At 36.5% G+C, this 17734-nt stretch overlaps 2 protein-coding genes across 2 annotated transcripts in view; both read left to right on the top strand.

Moving 5' to 3' along the window:
* LOC123536325 (kinesin-II 95 kDa subunit-like) overlaps nucleotides 1–17734 on the top strand; it is a 133756-nt gene that overhangs the window by 93077 nt on the left and 22945 nt on the right. The window lies entirely within an intron of this gene.
* LOC123536327 (kinesin-II 95 kDa subunit-like) overlaps nucleotides 1–17734 on the top strand; it is a 68627-nt gene that overhangs the window by 30341 nt on the left and 20552 nt on the right. Inside the window, 6 exon segments of the mRNA XM_045319434.2 lie at nucleotides 1027–1151; nucleotides 1488–1571; nucleotides 12268–12347; nucleotides 12680–12749; nucleotides 15136–15228; nucleotides 15482–15614. Coding sequence (XP_045175369.2) covers nucleotides 1027–1151; nucleotides 1488–1571; nucleotides 12268–12347; nucleotides 12680–12749; nucleotides 15136–15228; nucleotides 15482–15614 — 585 coding nt within the window.

Here is a 17734-nt window from a genome sequence, read left to right as displayed (position 1 = left end):
TGAAAAAACTTTAAAAATCTTCCTGTCTGAAACTACAAGACCTAGGCCTTTGATAATTGGTATGTAGCATTGCCTTGTGGTCCTCTTTGAAGATTGTTTAAACTGTGCCCCCAGGGGTGAAAAGAGGCCCCGCATAGGGGGTCCCAAGTTTTACCAAGACTTATATAGGGAAAAACTTTAAAAATCTTCTTGTCTGAAACTGCATGGCCTAGGCTTTTGATATTTGGTGTGTTGCATTGCCTTGTGGTCCTCTACCAGAATTGTTCAAATTATTACCCTGGGGTGATAAGAGGCCCTTCCCAGGGGTCCCAAGTTTAACATAGACTTATATAGGGAAAAAAAATCTTTTTTTTCCTGAAAGTTCAAGGCATAGGCCTTTGATATTTGATATATATCATTGCCTAATGGACCTCTAACAGGAGTGTTCAAATTATGGCCCTGGGGTTATAAGAGGCCCAGCAATGGTGGTCACTTGTTATATGAGTTATATAGGAAACAATATTTCAAAAATTATCAGATCATATTTCCTAGACTGTTTCATTATATTTACCTGATGTACCCAAGTGATTACATGTCACCTTACTGTGACCTTGACCTACTGACCTACTTTCTTGTTTTTTGAGATACAGCCTTGAAATTTGGATGACATGTACAGTTTTGCATACTGATCTTAAAACTGACTTTCAGTTACCATGAATGTGACCTACTGACCTACTTTCTAATATTTTAGCATCAGTTTGCCGTTTGAAACATGTGGCTCATATTACTCAGGTGAGCGATTTAGGGTCATCTCTAGGGACCCTCTTGTTATTGCAGTGTTTATTTTGTAGAAAATGGATACAATTTGTCTTGAGTAAAAGAAATAAATGCGACAATTGCGATTTTCTAGTCCTTGAAAATTGGGAAAAAGTCCTTAAAAAGTACTTGAATTTTGTTTTGAAATTTCTGTGTGAACCATGTATCATTAAGTTGTGTTGTACACTACTTCATTATAGTTTTCTTAAAGATGAAATGTTGATTTTTCAGGTATAAAGAATGACCCAGAGCTGCGAGGTGTGATACCTAACTCATTTGAACACATATTTAGTCATATATCTAATTCAGAGAATCAACAGTACCTGATCAGAGCTTCATACTTGGAAATTTATCAGGTTTTTATAATTGTCAATTCTGTCTGTAAATCAATGGCAGGCATTTTTATGTATGGTATTCAATATTGAATTTTTGATGGCTTGAGATACTGATTGTTTTGTAAAAGTGTAGTGATTCAGTACTGGTAATGACAAAATAGTTTAAATTAATGATATGTGCTTTATTAATAAAATGTCTAGACTGTAACATTTAGTCTACTTAGATTTTTTTGAAAAATAGCTTTTTACAAAATTGCATTACCTTCTTTGCTTTATTTTGAATTAAATACGTTGTTAAAAAACTGTATTATTAACAATAGTTTACTCCTTGTTTAAACTGTAAAATTACACTTCCAGGAGAAAATACGGGATTTACTGTCAGAGGACCAGAACAAACGATTGGAGTTAAAAGAAAGGCCAGATACGGGTGTATATGTGAAGGTAACTGTGTCTTTGTGATATAATTTCTGATTTACGTATCATCACAACTCAATGAAACTTCATACATGCCTTTCCCTCGAGTTTATCTTGTTTACATACTAGAGGCCACATTTTATACCTGATCATGAAATTTTGTCAATATGTCTGTCTAAAATCTAGTGAAGTACAAAACTCAATCAGCTAGAGTCAAGAACTAGGCCAGTAGTAATTGAAAGATTCTTGAATTAAAGTAAGCTTGGTCAAAATGTTTGTTGAAGTGAAAAGCAGGCTGTCAACTGATTCCTATATTCCTATATTTTCCTATATTTTGGATCAAAATCCTATATTCTGAAAAACCTATATTTCCTATATTTTCCTATATTTTGAAAAATATTCCTATATTTTTTAGTAAAGTTCTTGCCGTTGAATAAGAGAGTAAATCTTGGTTTGATACTGCTTTTGGATTCTTTATTTTATAGGTAAGAAAATTCCCATGTCTGCCACAGCATCACCATCCTTAAGATAATGTAGTTTTGCACTTCTTCGTCATCTGTATGGTCACTTTGCAAGGCAGTGAAACAGGACATGGGTCTTTCAGGTAAATCAAAGTCTCATTCAGACATTTTCTTTCAGATACTCCCCAATGATGAAATGCAAGGCAAATCTCTGAGATCTCTGACATCAAAAAAGTATAGTAAAGATGACAAACTGGTGCAGAAGTACCATGTCTTGTTTTAAATATTAAAAATTATTTTGCCTAAAAATAATTACATTTATTTTCTCACGAAATTAATAGCTATCTTGTTGCTAGGTGTGTAACTAGAAACTATCGTTGTTGTCAAGTAATCTTGTTTTGTGATTTATTGGTTACCTGTCTAAACACAATAGAGTAATGATGAACGCCTTAGCATCTGGGAACCACTCAGGCGTTATATTAACTTCAGATCACGTGCAATATTCACAGTTGAATTTAAGGTGTACTGGCTAGCGTTTCAGATCGATGTTAAATTGAATAGCTAGATCTACACGCCACGTGGACGATACAGAGCGCGCCAGGAACATAGAGGCGAACCAGCTTGTCTAGAAGATGACCAGGGAAAGCAAACAAAGACGGCGGATTTGCCAGTAAATCCCAGGCATCAAACAAATGCTGGTAGGTCTGTTGTTATTGATTTCAAACACGCAAATAATTTTGCAGTCTAATAATTACCGTTTTTCTGTTGAGAATCTATTTATGGGGTGTGGCGGCCCTAATGCTCATAATTTGCGGATTCGAACCAAAGCATTAGCGTTTCTCGTTTATAAACTGTAAAAATTTGTTTTCTCGTACTTCCAAAACACGAGATTTACAAATAGCATTTCCGCTAACTATTCGCAAGGTGCTCGTAGAGCAAGTTAGTGACGTCACATTGCTTAGGACAAGGACATTTTGCACAGTTATTTCTAGCAATTAAATAGCAAATTTGCAGAGGGTCTTACATTAATCTCGCCTAGAAGCTAAAAGGGGCCGTTGAATTGTCTAAATAGTGAATGGCCCAGTATGCGGGTTGAGTTTGGACGAGTTTATCGAAACTGGCAGAAAGATTGTAAGGAAAAACTAGCGTCTTTGATAGTAGATAAATTAGTTTTATTATTTATTTTATTATTTATACTAGTAGCTCTATGTCAATTGATGTTCAAGTAAGTTTTTCTCATACATGCGCTTACAATCACCGGCCGTCATCCTGCGATAAGTCGCACAGGACCGGGAGTATCTGCCGGCATGCAAATGCAGGCACCTGCACAAATAGGTATTTTTTCACGGCAAACATTTCTTTTAAAAGTCTGACCAGGTTACGCAACAAAGTTCTATCGAGATCTTAAAATCAGCAAAATCACTCGTCAAAATTTAAGATTTAGAAGTACTTACAAATTTTCTTCTGAATGATTTCATTAATGTATAACAGTCCACGTGCATCCAGAGAATAAGAATTTAAGATCCACTGTTTAAATTCAGATTGGATAAAATCTAACATAAATAAAGAGGTCGAAATTGTTAGGGTTGCAGGTCTTATACCGAACGACCTTTGAATTTTTTTTTTGTAATACAGGTAATATACAGCTATACAAAAGTTGTCAGGTGTACAGTTTAGGCTGTTCCTGGATAAACTGGTTTGCGCAACGTTATCTGCAAACTTGTTTATACAATATCTTTTCAGCATAGTTTTTAAAGGTATAGATGAATAATTGCTTTATACTGCAGAAACAACGAGTGACTGAAATGTAACTAAATAAATGGACGTAGATCTGTATACATATTGCTATATTAATTCAATAAAATGTTAAGACATTAAACACATTGTCTTGGCCTAGAATATGTCACTGTCAATTTCATACTAAATTCTCGTGTATCTCTTATTTTTCATGCAAATCGTGTATAGTTACCGTCATTGAACACTAACGAATACAGTTCTTTAATACATAGTTATAAATAGAAAATGATAACGTTATTAGAAAAGTTGATTATGCTTTTCTTTTCTTTGTTAAATCAGGGTTTTCTTTACAGTCAATACGATTCAAAAGTAGTACAACTGTTTTGTAATGGATAATTGTTTCAATATTCGATTCCCCTCTTACCAGTGATATTGTTACAAATAATCTTATTTTATCTTTTATTCATATCGACGTAAAATGCTCACAAGCGGTATTAAAACAAAATACATGTGGTATTTTGTGTAAATAAGTTGAAATGTATTTGACAGCCCCTTTTGTTTGGTGTTCAGGATTGATAGTTTTGGATCCATCCGACACCCGAGAATGTTGCATGTTGCATGTTTTGGAGTTGGAGAGGAATTTTTTGTCAAAGTTCGAACTTCCGTACACGTATCCATTAGCTACATTAAATATTTAAGAGGTTGTTTTGCATTTCCTGGAATACATATTGTTTAAAGTAAACAACGCTCAAGTGGTCTTAAACATTTCTTGGATTTAAAAAAAAAAATCTGGGGCGGACCGAGTTAGTAATGTTATGAACTTGTGGTCCGGTCCAACCATTTCACTATTCTTAGAATGCTTTGTTTTGTATATACAGTACATGTACTTGTTATTAAAAAATGAAGGAATGTTAAATCGAATTAAGTCAAATCACCTTAATTATATTAATTAATATAGTTTGGGATTCTATCGGTATGACCGTGAGAATATTGGAGTAAAAATAAAATAAATAAATAAATTAATTAATAATGTGGTTAGCCTTTCTACAAAATTTAACCTTTAGCCTGCTGTCGGCAAGTGATTCTGCCTTTGCGACCAGTGCAGACCAAGATCAGCCTGCACATCCGTGCAGTCTGATCATGGTCTGCACTGTTCGCCATTCAGTCAGTATATTTTTGGTAAACACCCCTTTTAACAGTTAATGGTACTGTCCAAATTGAAAGATGGCCAAGTCCATTACAGAAATTCAGCAGGGTAAGGGTTAAGGATCGTCATTAATTCTTGATAGATATTTGTTTCGAATTCTAACATACAGCTGTTACATATTTATTTCTAAGGGCTTTATTTTTAAGAGCACTTGTGTCAGGTTACATGGTATTTTGGATGGCATTCACGGGGGATAACAGCAGATATAACTGTTTTTCAATTGTTCCCCAATGACAGTGTCACTGTTTGTTTTGTAATTAAAGATTTATAATAGAACATCATACCTGTAAATATAAGATAAGTTGGCACGTTTTAGGCCAATTCCAACATCGCATATCATATTGTTCTTAACAATTCTTTGAAATCATCAAATTCTATTCCAACATACTTGGCTGTTCAGGATAAGTTTATCATTTGTGTAGCAAAATTTTTGAAGGTTGTCGCAGGAACCGGGTTATACTGGATTTAATTGATCTATACCAGTTGTCCGCTAAGTTATATATATCTATGTTTCAAAAAAAAAAATCGTCTTATTTTTGGTCTGGTCTGAGTAGACGAATTGTCAAAACCAAATCATTTTAGAATAGATCATATAACACATGTCAACGATATAAATTTGTATCACGATAATCAGTATTCGATGTTTGTAAGTCACATCAGACATCAAAAGAGCAAACCAGTCTTAAGCTTCTGCTTAATAAATGTCAATCGTAGCCGCAGTTTAAAACTTCTGGAATTCTTTTAGAACTGCGACACAACATTGTGTAAGTTCTGACAGGGTCACAATAGTATTAATTCGGAAATGGTTTTTAAAATCAGTTTTAAATTAGTCAAAATTATTCGATGTTCAGATTCTTTTATATTTGTGACGGGACAATCTTACCGAGTAGGGATATTGCCCGATTACGGAAACTTATCACAATAATTTCTGGGATCGCGTAAAATTTGTTGGATTAAGATAATCATTATCGAATTTGCTATATAAACAATTTAAGTCTAACACATTAAATATTTCTTTTAATTGACAAAACTTAACTGATACTTTTACTAAAGACAGATATGTTAACGTCGTTTTATATATGCATTGGATTGAATCTGTGTTCGTGTGCATGTTGAAGATTTTGAAACACATAAGTTTCAAGTTTATCCATAAGTTCTCAGTTTATATACATACAAAAACACGAGATAAATACAAGATTTCAAAGAAAACATTTCATTTAGTCACGCAAATACGAAGGCAACACACTGACATTGTTTTAATTGAGGAAACTATTTATAGATATTCAAACACTATTACAAGGTTAAAATTAGGTCAGATTATGTCATTCAGAGAAGTGCGTCGCTAACCGAAACGAAGTGTAATATTGAAATAGACACGTGCTTGCTTGACCATTTATTCCTAATGGGACTTCAGTGCGACAGTGTGCAATCTATTTATAGAATGGTTTGTTGGTGCTACTGGACCGAGGAAATCTATTGTATGTACTATTAAGATTTGTATAGAAGTGTACTGTATTATATTGTCATACCTAATACGACTAATTTCCGAACTCACTGAAAGGAAAGATAGGCCGTAAACAACATAGCGTCTCTCTAGATATTGATACGAAAACAGCTTTTATCGCCTTAATTGATGCGGTAAAAGGTTGGATTCAGTTTTTAAATTGATTAATTGGGACATAATTCTTTAACTCAAATTTGTATTCAAAGCAAATAAATATTACCTAATCTATTAGTTATTTCGTTCAAAGGTTGAACCAGAGTTGTATTATACGTCACGAAAACAAACGTTTTGGTTGAAAGCTTTTTCAAGACAAAAAGGTCTCCCTTACAGAAGCAAGCCTCTGTGGCGTACATGCTGCGTATTTGCTGTGTATATGCCGTGAACACAGTAGTACGCCAGAGGAGTACATTTTACATACACCGCATGCTGCGTACATGCCGCGTACTATTTCGACGAGTACACAGCATGTACGCAGGAGGTCATTAGTACACTTCAAGTACGCAGCACAGACTCTGAAAATTTAAGGAGTACACTGCATGTACGCAGGAGGGACTTGTACAAGAAAATAGTACACTGCATGTACACCGCAGATACTTTGAAATTTGTGCAGTACACTTCATATACGCCGGAGGGACTTGTTCATTTTCTTTTGGTGTTTATACTTTGAATTTTTTTAGGTAAAAGTCTGAAGTACACTTCATGCAGGAAGGATTTGTACATTTTTTTTTTTTTTTTTTTTTTTTGAAGCAAGAACTTGATTTCCGAGTAACTTTTATCTTAATAGCATAGAATAGTTCAGATTACTGGTATTCTGAACAATGAAAATTTGCCAAACTATTTGCAATGTTCATTTGTGAAGCTTACATCTTAGTGATTTCTGAGCTGCACCTTGCATGCCGTGTAAAAATATATTCTTTTTCATTTTGGATTAATCCTGGAGCTTTCTAACTTGGATAATTGAAAAGCCTTATTTGAACTTCGTTGCATTACATTTTGTAATACATGAAATAATTACCAAGATAATGCCTCAACAGCGCCCGAATGAGAAGAATTAATAGCTCTCATTGTTATTTGAATACTCAAAACACCATTCTATCATGTTTTATAAAGGCTTTAATGCTCATTCTATTAACTCATTAAGGCCTCACCAAATTAAAAAGTTGTTCATCGGATTTGCCGCTTATATATTTTCAGAACGTTTTTGGCTAATTGCGCTCGCCCCATTGGAAAAAATCAATCCAAAATTTTTTGGTGCGCTACTTTTTACGGACGTATAAGTGTATAAATGCTTATATAATTCCAGTCCTAGATTGTTCTCGGATGGATTTTAATCAAAATAAATACATACTACGCACACATCGTCTATAATAAATCATAACACTTATATTTAGTTGCATTAAAGTTGTTTCCCCTTGATGCAGTTACGCCATTTTCTTCAAATGTTTACCAAATTACATGCTACAAAAATTGATTTATTTCATTGAAAAGTGGATGAAGAAAAGCATACTAATTTATTTAATAACATCAATGTACATTATTTTGGTAAGGGTAAATACTTATTGATGCATGTCACTTATCTTTTTTCTTTTTTTTCTGTCCAAATGATCAGCATTTGCATATGAAAGTTGGTGGGGTAAGGAATTTACATTATCACAGCAGTTTCGCCACAAGAGTACACAGCATGTATGCAGCAGGAGTACACAGCATGTACGCCACAGGGCTCGGGCCAGGAGTACACAGCATGTATGCCGCAGGAGTACACAGCATGTACACCACAGGAGTACACAGCATGTACGCCGCAGGGGTAGTACACCGCAGGCTCATTTGCATGTGAAAAGTGTATGTGCCGCGTACATGCTGCGTACTATTTCCCGCATACTAAATTCCTCCAGCGTACATCCTGTGTACTATGTAGTCCACAACATGTACGCAGCAAGTAGTACACGGCAGAGCTCATTTGCATGTCAAAAGTGTACTACAAACGTACTATCGGTGTATGTGCTGTGTATATCCTGCGTACTATTTAAAGCCCTTGATTTCAGTACACATCATGTACGCATCATATACGCTGTATGTACACAGCAAGAGTACGCAGCAGGCCTTTTTCTTCTGTAAGGGCTCATACACAGGTTTAACGTGATTTCATTTAATCTGCACGTGATGTTGGCAAGATTTGCTGTGCATGTCTGTTAAATTGCCAATTTATTTATATTTATAGTTACATGGTTGAATTAGGTTCGTTTATAGAACAAATATAATTGTGGTAAAAGTACTATATTTGAATTAAGAAATCTTACGCAGAATTTTTGGGGGGTAAATTTTGGCAAATTTATTGTGGCGGGGAAAAATTCTGTCGACCGCGGGGGCGATTGGGTGTGCTTTCGGACGTTGTCATAGTATGGATGTTACTGTGTAAAAGGTATTGCTCTAGTGCTTTGGCAATATCTGACTAGCCTTGCTTAAATGTGTCATAGCCTTGCTTATGTCATAGCCTTGCTCATTATAGTATAGTTGCCTTGCTTAGAATTACAGTACATTGCCTTGCTCCGTTGGTCCGCTAAATATTCCTTCATTACTTCGGCAGCCAACCTTCGAGTTATGGGGAATGTTTAATTTACTGTGGTGTACTGTAGCCTTGCTCATTATAGTATTTGCCTTGTTTAGAATTACAGTACGTTGCCTTGCTCCGTTGGTCCGCTAAATATTGTGGTGTACTGTAGCCTTGCTCGCTTTGCTTAGAATCACAGTTCGTTGCCTTGCTCCGTTGGTCCGCTAAATATTCCTCATTACTTTGACAGCCAACCGTTGCGTTCATGTGGTGCTGATTGTTGCTTCCACAGCCAACCGTGGACTAATGATGTGGTGCTTTAAGGGCGCGTCTGGTTTCCTCCCGGTCGACAGGGTTACTACAAACAATGGAGTGGCCAAACTTTGCCAAACTATTTATAATAACTTTTATATATAAATGTGAATTACATATTAGACTTGTTGCTTGCAGTATCATATGCACCTATAATCAGTATAGCCTATGTGAGTGTCATCATATCTAAAATGTACAAATAAACATGTAGTAAACTGTGAATATTGCAGTTGTTTCTTGTGTATAATTTCGGGTAGTAAAATAAACAGTTATGCAGTTTTACCAAAATTCAAAGTTTTCATTTACAGAATTGTCAACAGGAAGATTTTTTTCAGAGACTGAGAACACTGCCGCGTCACTGCCCAAAAAGTGTTGACCAAGGGTGGCGGTAAAACAGTGACTGCTACAGCCTCTGGAGCATCTAATAAACCAGCTGCTGTAGGTTCAAGCAGAGGCAAATACAACATGTATTCACAAGTCACCCTTTGAAACATCAAGTCACAGAATCTGAGCTGTTGTGGTGTTTTAAAGTGGCAGCTGCTGATTTTTCATTCAGATCATGTGATGGCCTTGACAAAGTGTTTCAGAAGATGTTCAAGTGTGATATTGCTGATCGGTTTTCTTTGTCAAGGACAAAAGCATCATACATAGTTTCAGAAGCCATAAGACCATTTTTGACAGAAGCAATTATGAAGGAAGTTATAGATGGAAATTTAGGGAATGTTCTTATGTTTGATGAAACTACTACAGCACAGCGATGTAGACAAATGGACATACTGATAAGATTTTGGAGCAATATTGAAGGAGAAGTGTCTGTGAGGTTTTTGAAAGCTTTTCACTTGGCCATGCAACAGCTGACATTGTAAGTGAAGCTTTCCTTAAATTAGGGAATGATTATGAAGTAGACCTACCCATGAAGAATTTGATAAGTCTCTCATCTGATGGCCCGAATGTCAACAGATCCATTCACAGAAAAGTCAGTGGAAGTTTGAAAGCAAGATGGTAACCTGGGTTTGCTTGTCTTTGAACCCTGCAACCTCCATACAGTGCACAATGCTTTTAGAAAAGGTCTCAACTGTTTTGGAAGTGATGCAGAAGAGTTAACTTTTGACATGTATCAGTTCTTCAAGCAGCAGCCAGTCAGAAGAGAAGATTTCAAAGACCTTCAGCTGGAGTATGACATGGATGAGAGCCTGTTCCTAAGACATGTACCAAGCAGATGGTTGACATTGTTGCCAGCCATGACCAGAGTATTAACAAACTAGAGGGTAAGTGTGGATTATTTCACTGTCTAACTTCCAAAATCAATGAAATCCAAGTCTGCACGAAAACAGCTTGAGAGCAATGAAAGGTACAGAAGAATATGTTGTGGGCTTTGTATCAGTCTTCTGTCTTGTCTGGATTGTGATGCTGTTGAAGAGAATGGTAGACATTCTAGACATTGATTAATGTAGAAACAGTAAGACAGTAAGTGTACAGGTAAGAGTTGATAGTATATGTACCAGTAAATGAAAATATATGTTGTTGAAAACTCCTATATTTTGCCTCAAAACTATCCAAAAACTCCTATATTTGTTGTGAAAATATTCCTATATTCTTCCTATATTTTGGAGAAGACCTGGTTGACAGCCTGGAAAAGTGAGGTAAAAACTGGATCAGGTGAGTGATACAGGGCCATCATTATGGAGGAGACATTTTGTTTTATGCCCTGTCCATCTGTCACACTTGATTTTCGATCAATAACTGGAGAACCATTTGACCAAGCATCTTCAGATTTTATAGAGCGGAATAGACAACCCGTGTCGCTTTTGGATTCACTCCATCAAAGGTCAAGGTCACAGGGACCTGAACATGGAAATCCATTTCCAATCAATAACTGAGAACCACTTCACTCAGAATGTTGAAACTTCGCATGATGATTTGACAAGCAGAGTAGATTACCCCTATTGGTTTTGTGGTCACTCTGTTCAAGGTCAAGGTCACAGGGACCTGGACATGGAAAACCATTTCCAGTCAATAACTTGAGAACCACTTCACCCAGAATGTTGAAACTTCGTAGGATGGTTGGACATGCAGAGTAGATGACCCCTATTGGTTTTGGGATCACTTTGTTCAAGGTCAAAGTCACAGGGGCCTGAACATGGAAAACCATTTCTGATCAATAACTTGAGAAACACTTTACCAAGAACGTTGAAACTTAATAGGATGATTAGACATGCAGAGTAGATTACCCCTATTGATTTTGGGGTCACTCTGTTTAAGGTCAAGGTCACAGCAGACAACACTGAAATCCATTTACGGTCAGTAACTTGAGAACCATTTGGCCTAGAACCTTCAAACTTCATAGGGTAAAAAAACTTATAGAGCAGACGACCCCTAATGTTTTGGTGTCACTCCATCAAAGATCAAGGTTACAGTGGGCTGAACATAGAAAACTCTTTCCAATCAATAACTTGAGAACCACTTGACTCAGAATGTTTCAACTTATTAGGATGATTGGACATGCAGAGAAGATGACCCTAACTGACTTGGGGTCATTTGATGAAAGGTCAAGGCCACAGGGATCTGAACATGGAAAACCGTTTCCAGTTCATAACTTGAGAACCACTAGGCTCTAAATGTTGAAATTTAGTGGGAGGATTGGACATGCCAACCAGATGATCCCTATTGCTGCTAACCATCGGTGTCTCTTTGACTTTCGCTCCTGTCCCCTATTGACTTCTTGCCTATTCGACTATGCAGTGGGGGAAACATGCGCTTTTCTACAAAAGTATCTTCTAGTTGCTCTCTTGTTGTAATTAAAACATGAATTCTGAATAAAGAATTTTTTTTTTTAACATTTTATACATTAAGTAAGAAAAATATATTTTAGAGTTTACCAGCATTTCTGTAAGATGAACTTGAATTAGCAGATAAGCTGTGAAGACATTTTAAGCATGTTTTGTGTTTTATAGGACTTGTCTTCATTTGTAACCAAAAGTGTGAGAGAAATCGAGCATGTGATGAATGTTGGTAATCAGAACAGATCTGTCGGGTAAGATGGGGTTTTAATATCTGATCTTTTATTGCTGTACCATATACATTTTGTTTATAGGTTGAAAATATCAGATTCATTTCATGTTAAACTATTGATATCTTTGAAAATTATACTGTGAAATCATTTAAAACATTTAAGGAATGGGCTGAAACAACAAGTTTATGTGGACATTAAATTATTTATTTAGATTTTTAAAAATATAATACATGGGATTGTATTGTTGATATAATTTCATAGATTGAGGCAGCCCCTAATTCCACAAAAATTAGTCCATCCACAATATGATAATGATTTTTCAGTATTTTGATGTAATCATGTATATTTTACAGAGCTACAGACATGAATGAGCATAGCTCTAGAAGTCATGCCATCTTTATCATCAACATAGAGTGTAGTGAGGTAAGAATGTCTGCTCTTTATAAAACTTGATAACATGCTTACCTAGATGTTGTATCAGTGTGATTGGGCTTCATTATTATGTAGTGTAATTTACTGTATCATTTCTTTAAAGCCCATTGGGCCTCTGGGACTAATGATTAAAATTGCTGGCTTTGAAATGCTTGTCCCTTACCACTGTGGGTCTGAAACCTTACTTTAGACATCAAATTCTTTCATTTGTGGTCATTGGTTGTATATAGATTTCTGCCCATGCCAGAAATATTGTGCAGAGGGGAAACTGGGGTCTTCCTCCACCTTCAAAAGCTGGAAAGTCACAATGTGACCTATAGTTGTGTTGGTGTGATGTTAAACTTTCACAAGAAAATGAATCTTATAGATAGTATTCCAGCCATTTTTTAGCTCACCTGTCACAAAGTGACAAGGTGAGCTTTTGTGATCTCGCAGCGTCCGGCGTCTGTCCATGCATCCGTAAACTTTTGCTTTTGACATCTCTAGACGTCACATTTTTCGTGGGATCTTTATGAAAATGGGTCAGAATGTTCATCTTGGTAAATTCTAGGTCAGGTTCGAAACTGGGTCACGTGCCTTCAAAAACTAGGTCAGTAGGTCTAAAAATAGGAAAACCTTGTGGCCTCTCTAGAGGCCATATATTTCACAAGATCTTCATGAAAATTGGTCAGAACGTTCATCTTGATGATATCTAGGTCAAGTTCGAAACTGGGTCACGTGCCATCAAAAACTAGGTCAGTAGGTCAAATAATAGAAAAGCCTTGTGACCTCTCTAAAGGCCATATTTTTCATGGGATCTGTATGAAAGTTGATCTGAATGTTCGACTTGATGATGTCTAGATCAAGTTAAAAACTGGGTCACGTGCGATCAAAAACTAGGTCAGTAGGTCTTAAAATAGAAAAACCTTGTGACCTTTCTAGAGGCCATATATTTCACAAAATCTTCATGAAAATTGGTCAGAACGTTCATCTGGATGATATCTAGGTCAAGTTCGAAACTGGGTCACGTGCCATCAAAAACTAGGTCAGTAGGTCAAATAATAGAAAAACCTTGTGACCTCTCTAAAGGCCATATTTTTCATGGGATCTGTATGAAAGTTGGTCTGAATGTTCATCTTGATGATATCTAGGTCAGGTTCGAAAGTGGGTCACGTGCCATCAAAAACTAGGTCAGTAGGTCAAATAATACTAAAACCTTGTGACCTCTCTTGAGGCCATATTTTCCATGGGATCTTTATGAAAGTTGGTCTGAATGTTCATCTTGATGATATCTAGGTCAAGTTCGAAAGTGGGTCAGGTGCCATCAAAAACTAGGTCAGTAGGTCAAATAATGAAAAAACCTTGTGACCTCTCTAAAGGCCATATTTTTCAATGAATCTTCATGAAAGTTGGTCTGAATGTTCATCTTGATGATATATAGGTCAAGTTCGAAACAGGGTCATGTGCGGTCAAAAACTAGGTCAGTAGATCTAAAAATAGAAAAACCTTGTGACCTCTCTAGAGGCCATACTTGTGAATGGATCTCCATAAAATTTGGTCAGAATGTTCATCTTGATGGTATCTAGGTCAAGTTCGAAAGTGGGTCACGTGCCATCAAAAAGTAGGTCAGTAGGTCAAATAATGAAAAAACCTTGTGACCTCTCTAAAGGCCATATTTTTCAATGAATCTTCATGAAAGTTGGTCTGAATGTTCATCTTGATGATATTTAGGTCAAGTTTGAAACTGGGTCAACTGCGATCAAAAACTAGGTCAGTAGGTCTTGAAATAGAAAAACCTTGTGACCTCTGTAGAGGCCATACCCTTGAATGGATCTTCATGAAAATTGGTCAGAATGTTCACCTTGATGATATCTAGGTCAGGTTTGAAACTGGGTCACGTGCCTTAAAAAACTAGGTCAATAGGTCAAATAATAGAAAAACCTTGTGACCTCTCTAGAGACCATATTTTTCAATGGATCTTTATGAAAATTGGTCAGAATTTTTATCTTGATAATATCTAGGTCAAGTTCAAAACTGGGTCACATGAGCTCAAAAACTAGGTCACTATGTCAAATAATAGAAAAAAACGATGTCATACTCAAAACTGGATCATGTGGGAAGAGGTGAGCGATTCAGGACCATCATGGTCCTCTTGTTTTATGTATTTTAGGCAGGAAATGTGACAGTGTCAGAATATTAGTTTCGACTAGACAAACTAAAGATTGAATCTTGGAAATTGTTGTTTCGTTTCTAGAATCCAGATGGGCAGTATAAATGATACTTAGTCAACAGGCTAACTATAATTAGTTAAGGAGCTATTTTTTTGTATTACTTAAATTTAATAAGCTGCGATGTATATAACACTTTAACTAATTTACCTTTCTTGCTTTCCTTGTAGATGGGTGAGGATGAAGAAAATCACATCAGAGTCGGACGTCTCAATCTTGTTGATATGGCAGGTAGTGAGAGACAGGGAAAAACTAAATCGGAGGTAAAGATAAAGCTGATATCATTTCTGAGAATAAAAGTTAATTAAAACCTTTTTCTTTTTCAATTTTCCATTTTTGAATGAATTAAAACCTTTTTCTTTTTCAATTTTCCATTTTTGAATGATGTACAATGATGTATATGAATTATGTGTGGAGGCTTTTGGTTATATAATCTGAAGCAGTCTTTTTTTAAAAAGAAATCAATGTTATATCTTTACTATGCACATTATATAAAATGTGCTTGATTTTTTCTAGGGTCAGAGATTAAAAGAAGCTACAAAAATTGGTTTATCTCTGTCACCCTTGGGTAATGTGATCTCGGCGCTTGTTGATGGGAAAAGTACACACATACCTTACAGAGATTCAAAACTTACCAGATTATTGCAAGGTAAAGTTCTGCATTTACTTTTTGTCGAGCCTGCTTGCGGATGTGAAGACATAGTTGTCCAACGGCTGTTCAGTGTATGTGCGTGCTTGTGTATGTGTGCGTGTGCGTGCGTCCGTCCGTCCGGATTTGTTTGTCCGGACCATAACTTTGACATGCATGGAGCAATCTTGTTTATATTTGGCATGAATGTTAACCTCAGTGAGACGGAGTGTCTTGCGCAAACCCCAGTTCCTATCTCAAAGGTCAATGTCACAATTACAGGTCAAAGGTCAAATTCAAAAATGACTTTGTCCGGAGCATTTCTTCTTCATGCATGGAGGGATTTTGATGTAACTTGGCACAATTGTTGTTCACCATCATAAGACGGAGTGTTGTGCGCAAGAACCAGGTGCCTTGGTCTAAGGTCAAGGTCACACTTAGAGGTCAAAGGATACAAGAATGACAACTTTGTCTGCAGCATTTCTTCTTCATGCATGCAGGGATTTTGATGTTGCTTGGCACAAATGTTCATCACCATGAGGCGGAGTGTCATGCGCAAGAACCAGGTCCCTAGGTCTAAGGTCAAGGTCACACTTAGAGGTCAAAAGTCAGATATAAGAATGACTTTGTCTGGAGCATTTCTTTTTGATGCATAGAGGGATTTTGATGTAACTTGGCACAGTTGTTCATCATCATGAGACGGAGTATCATGCGCAAGATATTAGAATTACTTCCCTTTCTTGTTACTATAAATAGCTTATATTCGTAACTTTTTTATTACTGGTCGTAGGGAAAAATCAAGACCACTTTTCTGTAGTACAACATGCATGTTACATCCAATTTTCAGGTGAATTTTGACCTATCTCTGCTGGTGAGGATTTTTGTTTGGACTTAGAATTTTTATGCCCCTGGCATCTACTGATGCGGGAGGCATATAGTGATCGTCATGTCCGTCCGTCCATACGAGGTTAACCAAATGGGACCGTTTCGTCTAGCATCAATACCCCTCACTAGAATGACTTGATACTAATGCAGATGTAACCTGTGACCATTCCTCATCTTCAGACATCACCTGACCTCAGTTTGACCTTGACCTTGACCTCATTTTGGACTTAGGTTGCTTTATATGGGCCATCTCTTGGTTAACCAAATGGGACCGTTTCGTCTAGCATCAATACCGCTTACAAGAATGAATTCATACTAATACAGATGTAACCTGTGACCATTCCTCATCTTCAAACATCACCTGACCTCAGTTTGACCTTGACCTTGACCTCATTTTGGACTTAGGTTGCTTTATATGGGCCATCTCTTGGTTAACCAAATGGGACTGTTTCGTCTGGCATTAATACCACTTATAAGAATGAATTGATACTAATACAGATGTAACCTGTGACCATTCCTCATCTTCAAACATCACCTGACCTCAGTTTGACCTTGACCTCGTTTTGGACTTAGGTTGCTTTGTATCGACAAGAATGCCACCGGGGGCATCAAGCGTTTATTGAACGCAGCTCTTTGTTTTTAATTTTTTTAAGATTTACATCCTTTTGTTGTTACTTTAAATAACTTATATTGTAAGTTTTTGCAATCTCTTTTTTATTTGGCATAAATGTTTGCCTCAATGAGACAGGGAGTGTCTTGTGCAACTCCCAGTCCTTTTGATGGCTGGCGGGCTCAACATGTTGCCCGTGGGCATCTAGTTGTTTGTTTCTGATTAAAGTTCAGTCAATGAAAGTTGGTAACAAGTTAATTTTACACAGTATGAAACTGACATATTTGTACAGATGTATTAAAGGGGCCTCTGTGGCCGAGTGGTTAAGGTTGCTGACTTCAGATCATTTGCTCCTCACTTCAAAACCTCAAATTTGGTATACAATTCTTAATATCAGAAAGCCATCCACCTGGATTTCGAAATGTCAGTGGCTCTACCCAGATGCCTTCCCATGCCTGAACCATTTAAAAATACTCAGGACACCTGAAATCTTCATATACCAGCAAAAGCTGGAAAAGTCTCCATATGACCTTTATTATGCTGAGGTGACTTAACCATACAAGAAGAAAAAAACTAAAACTTGCTTTTGCAGCTTTATAGTGTAATGCTGGAACTTTTTTTTGTTGCAGCAAATAATGAATTAGTG

This window comes from Mercenaria mercenaria, chromosome 17, assembly GCF_021730395.1.
Source record: "Mercenaria mercenaria strain notata chromosome 17, MADL_Memer_1, whole genome shotgun sequence".
Lineage (NCBI taxonomy): Eukaryota > Metazoa > Mollusca > Bivalvia > Venerida > Veneridae > Mercenaria > Mercenaria mercenaria.
The sequence above is the reverse complement of the archived record's forward strand: the minus strand, read 5'-3'. Positions and strand labels throughout refer to the sequence as shown.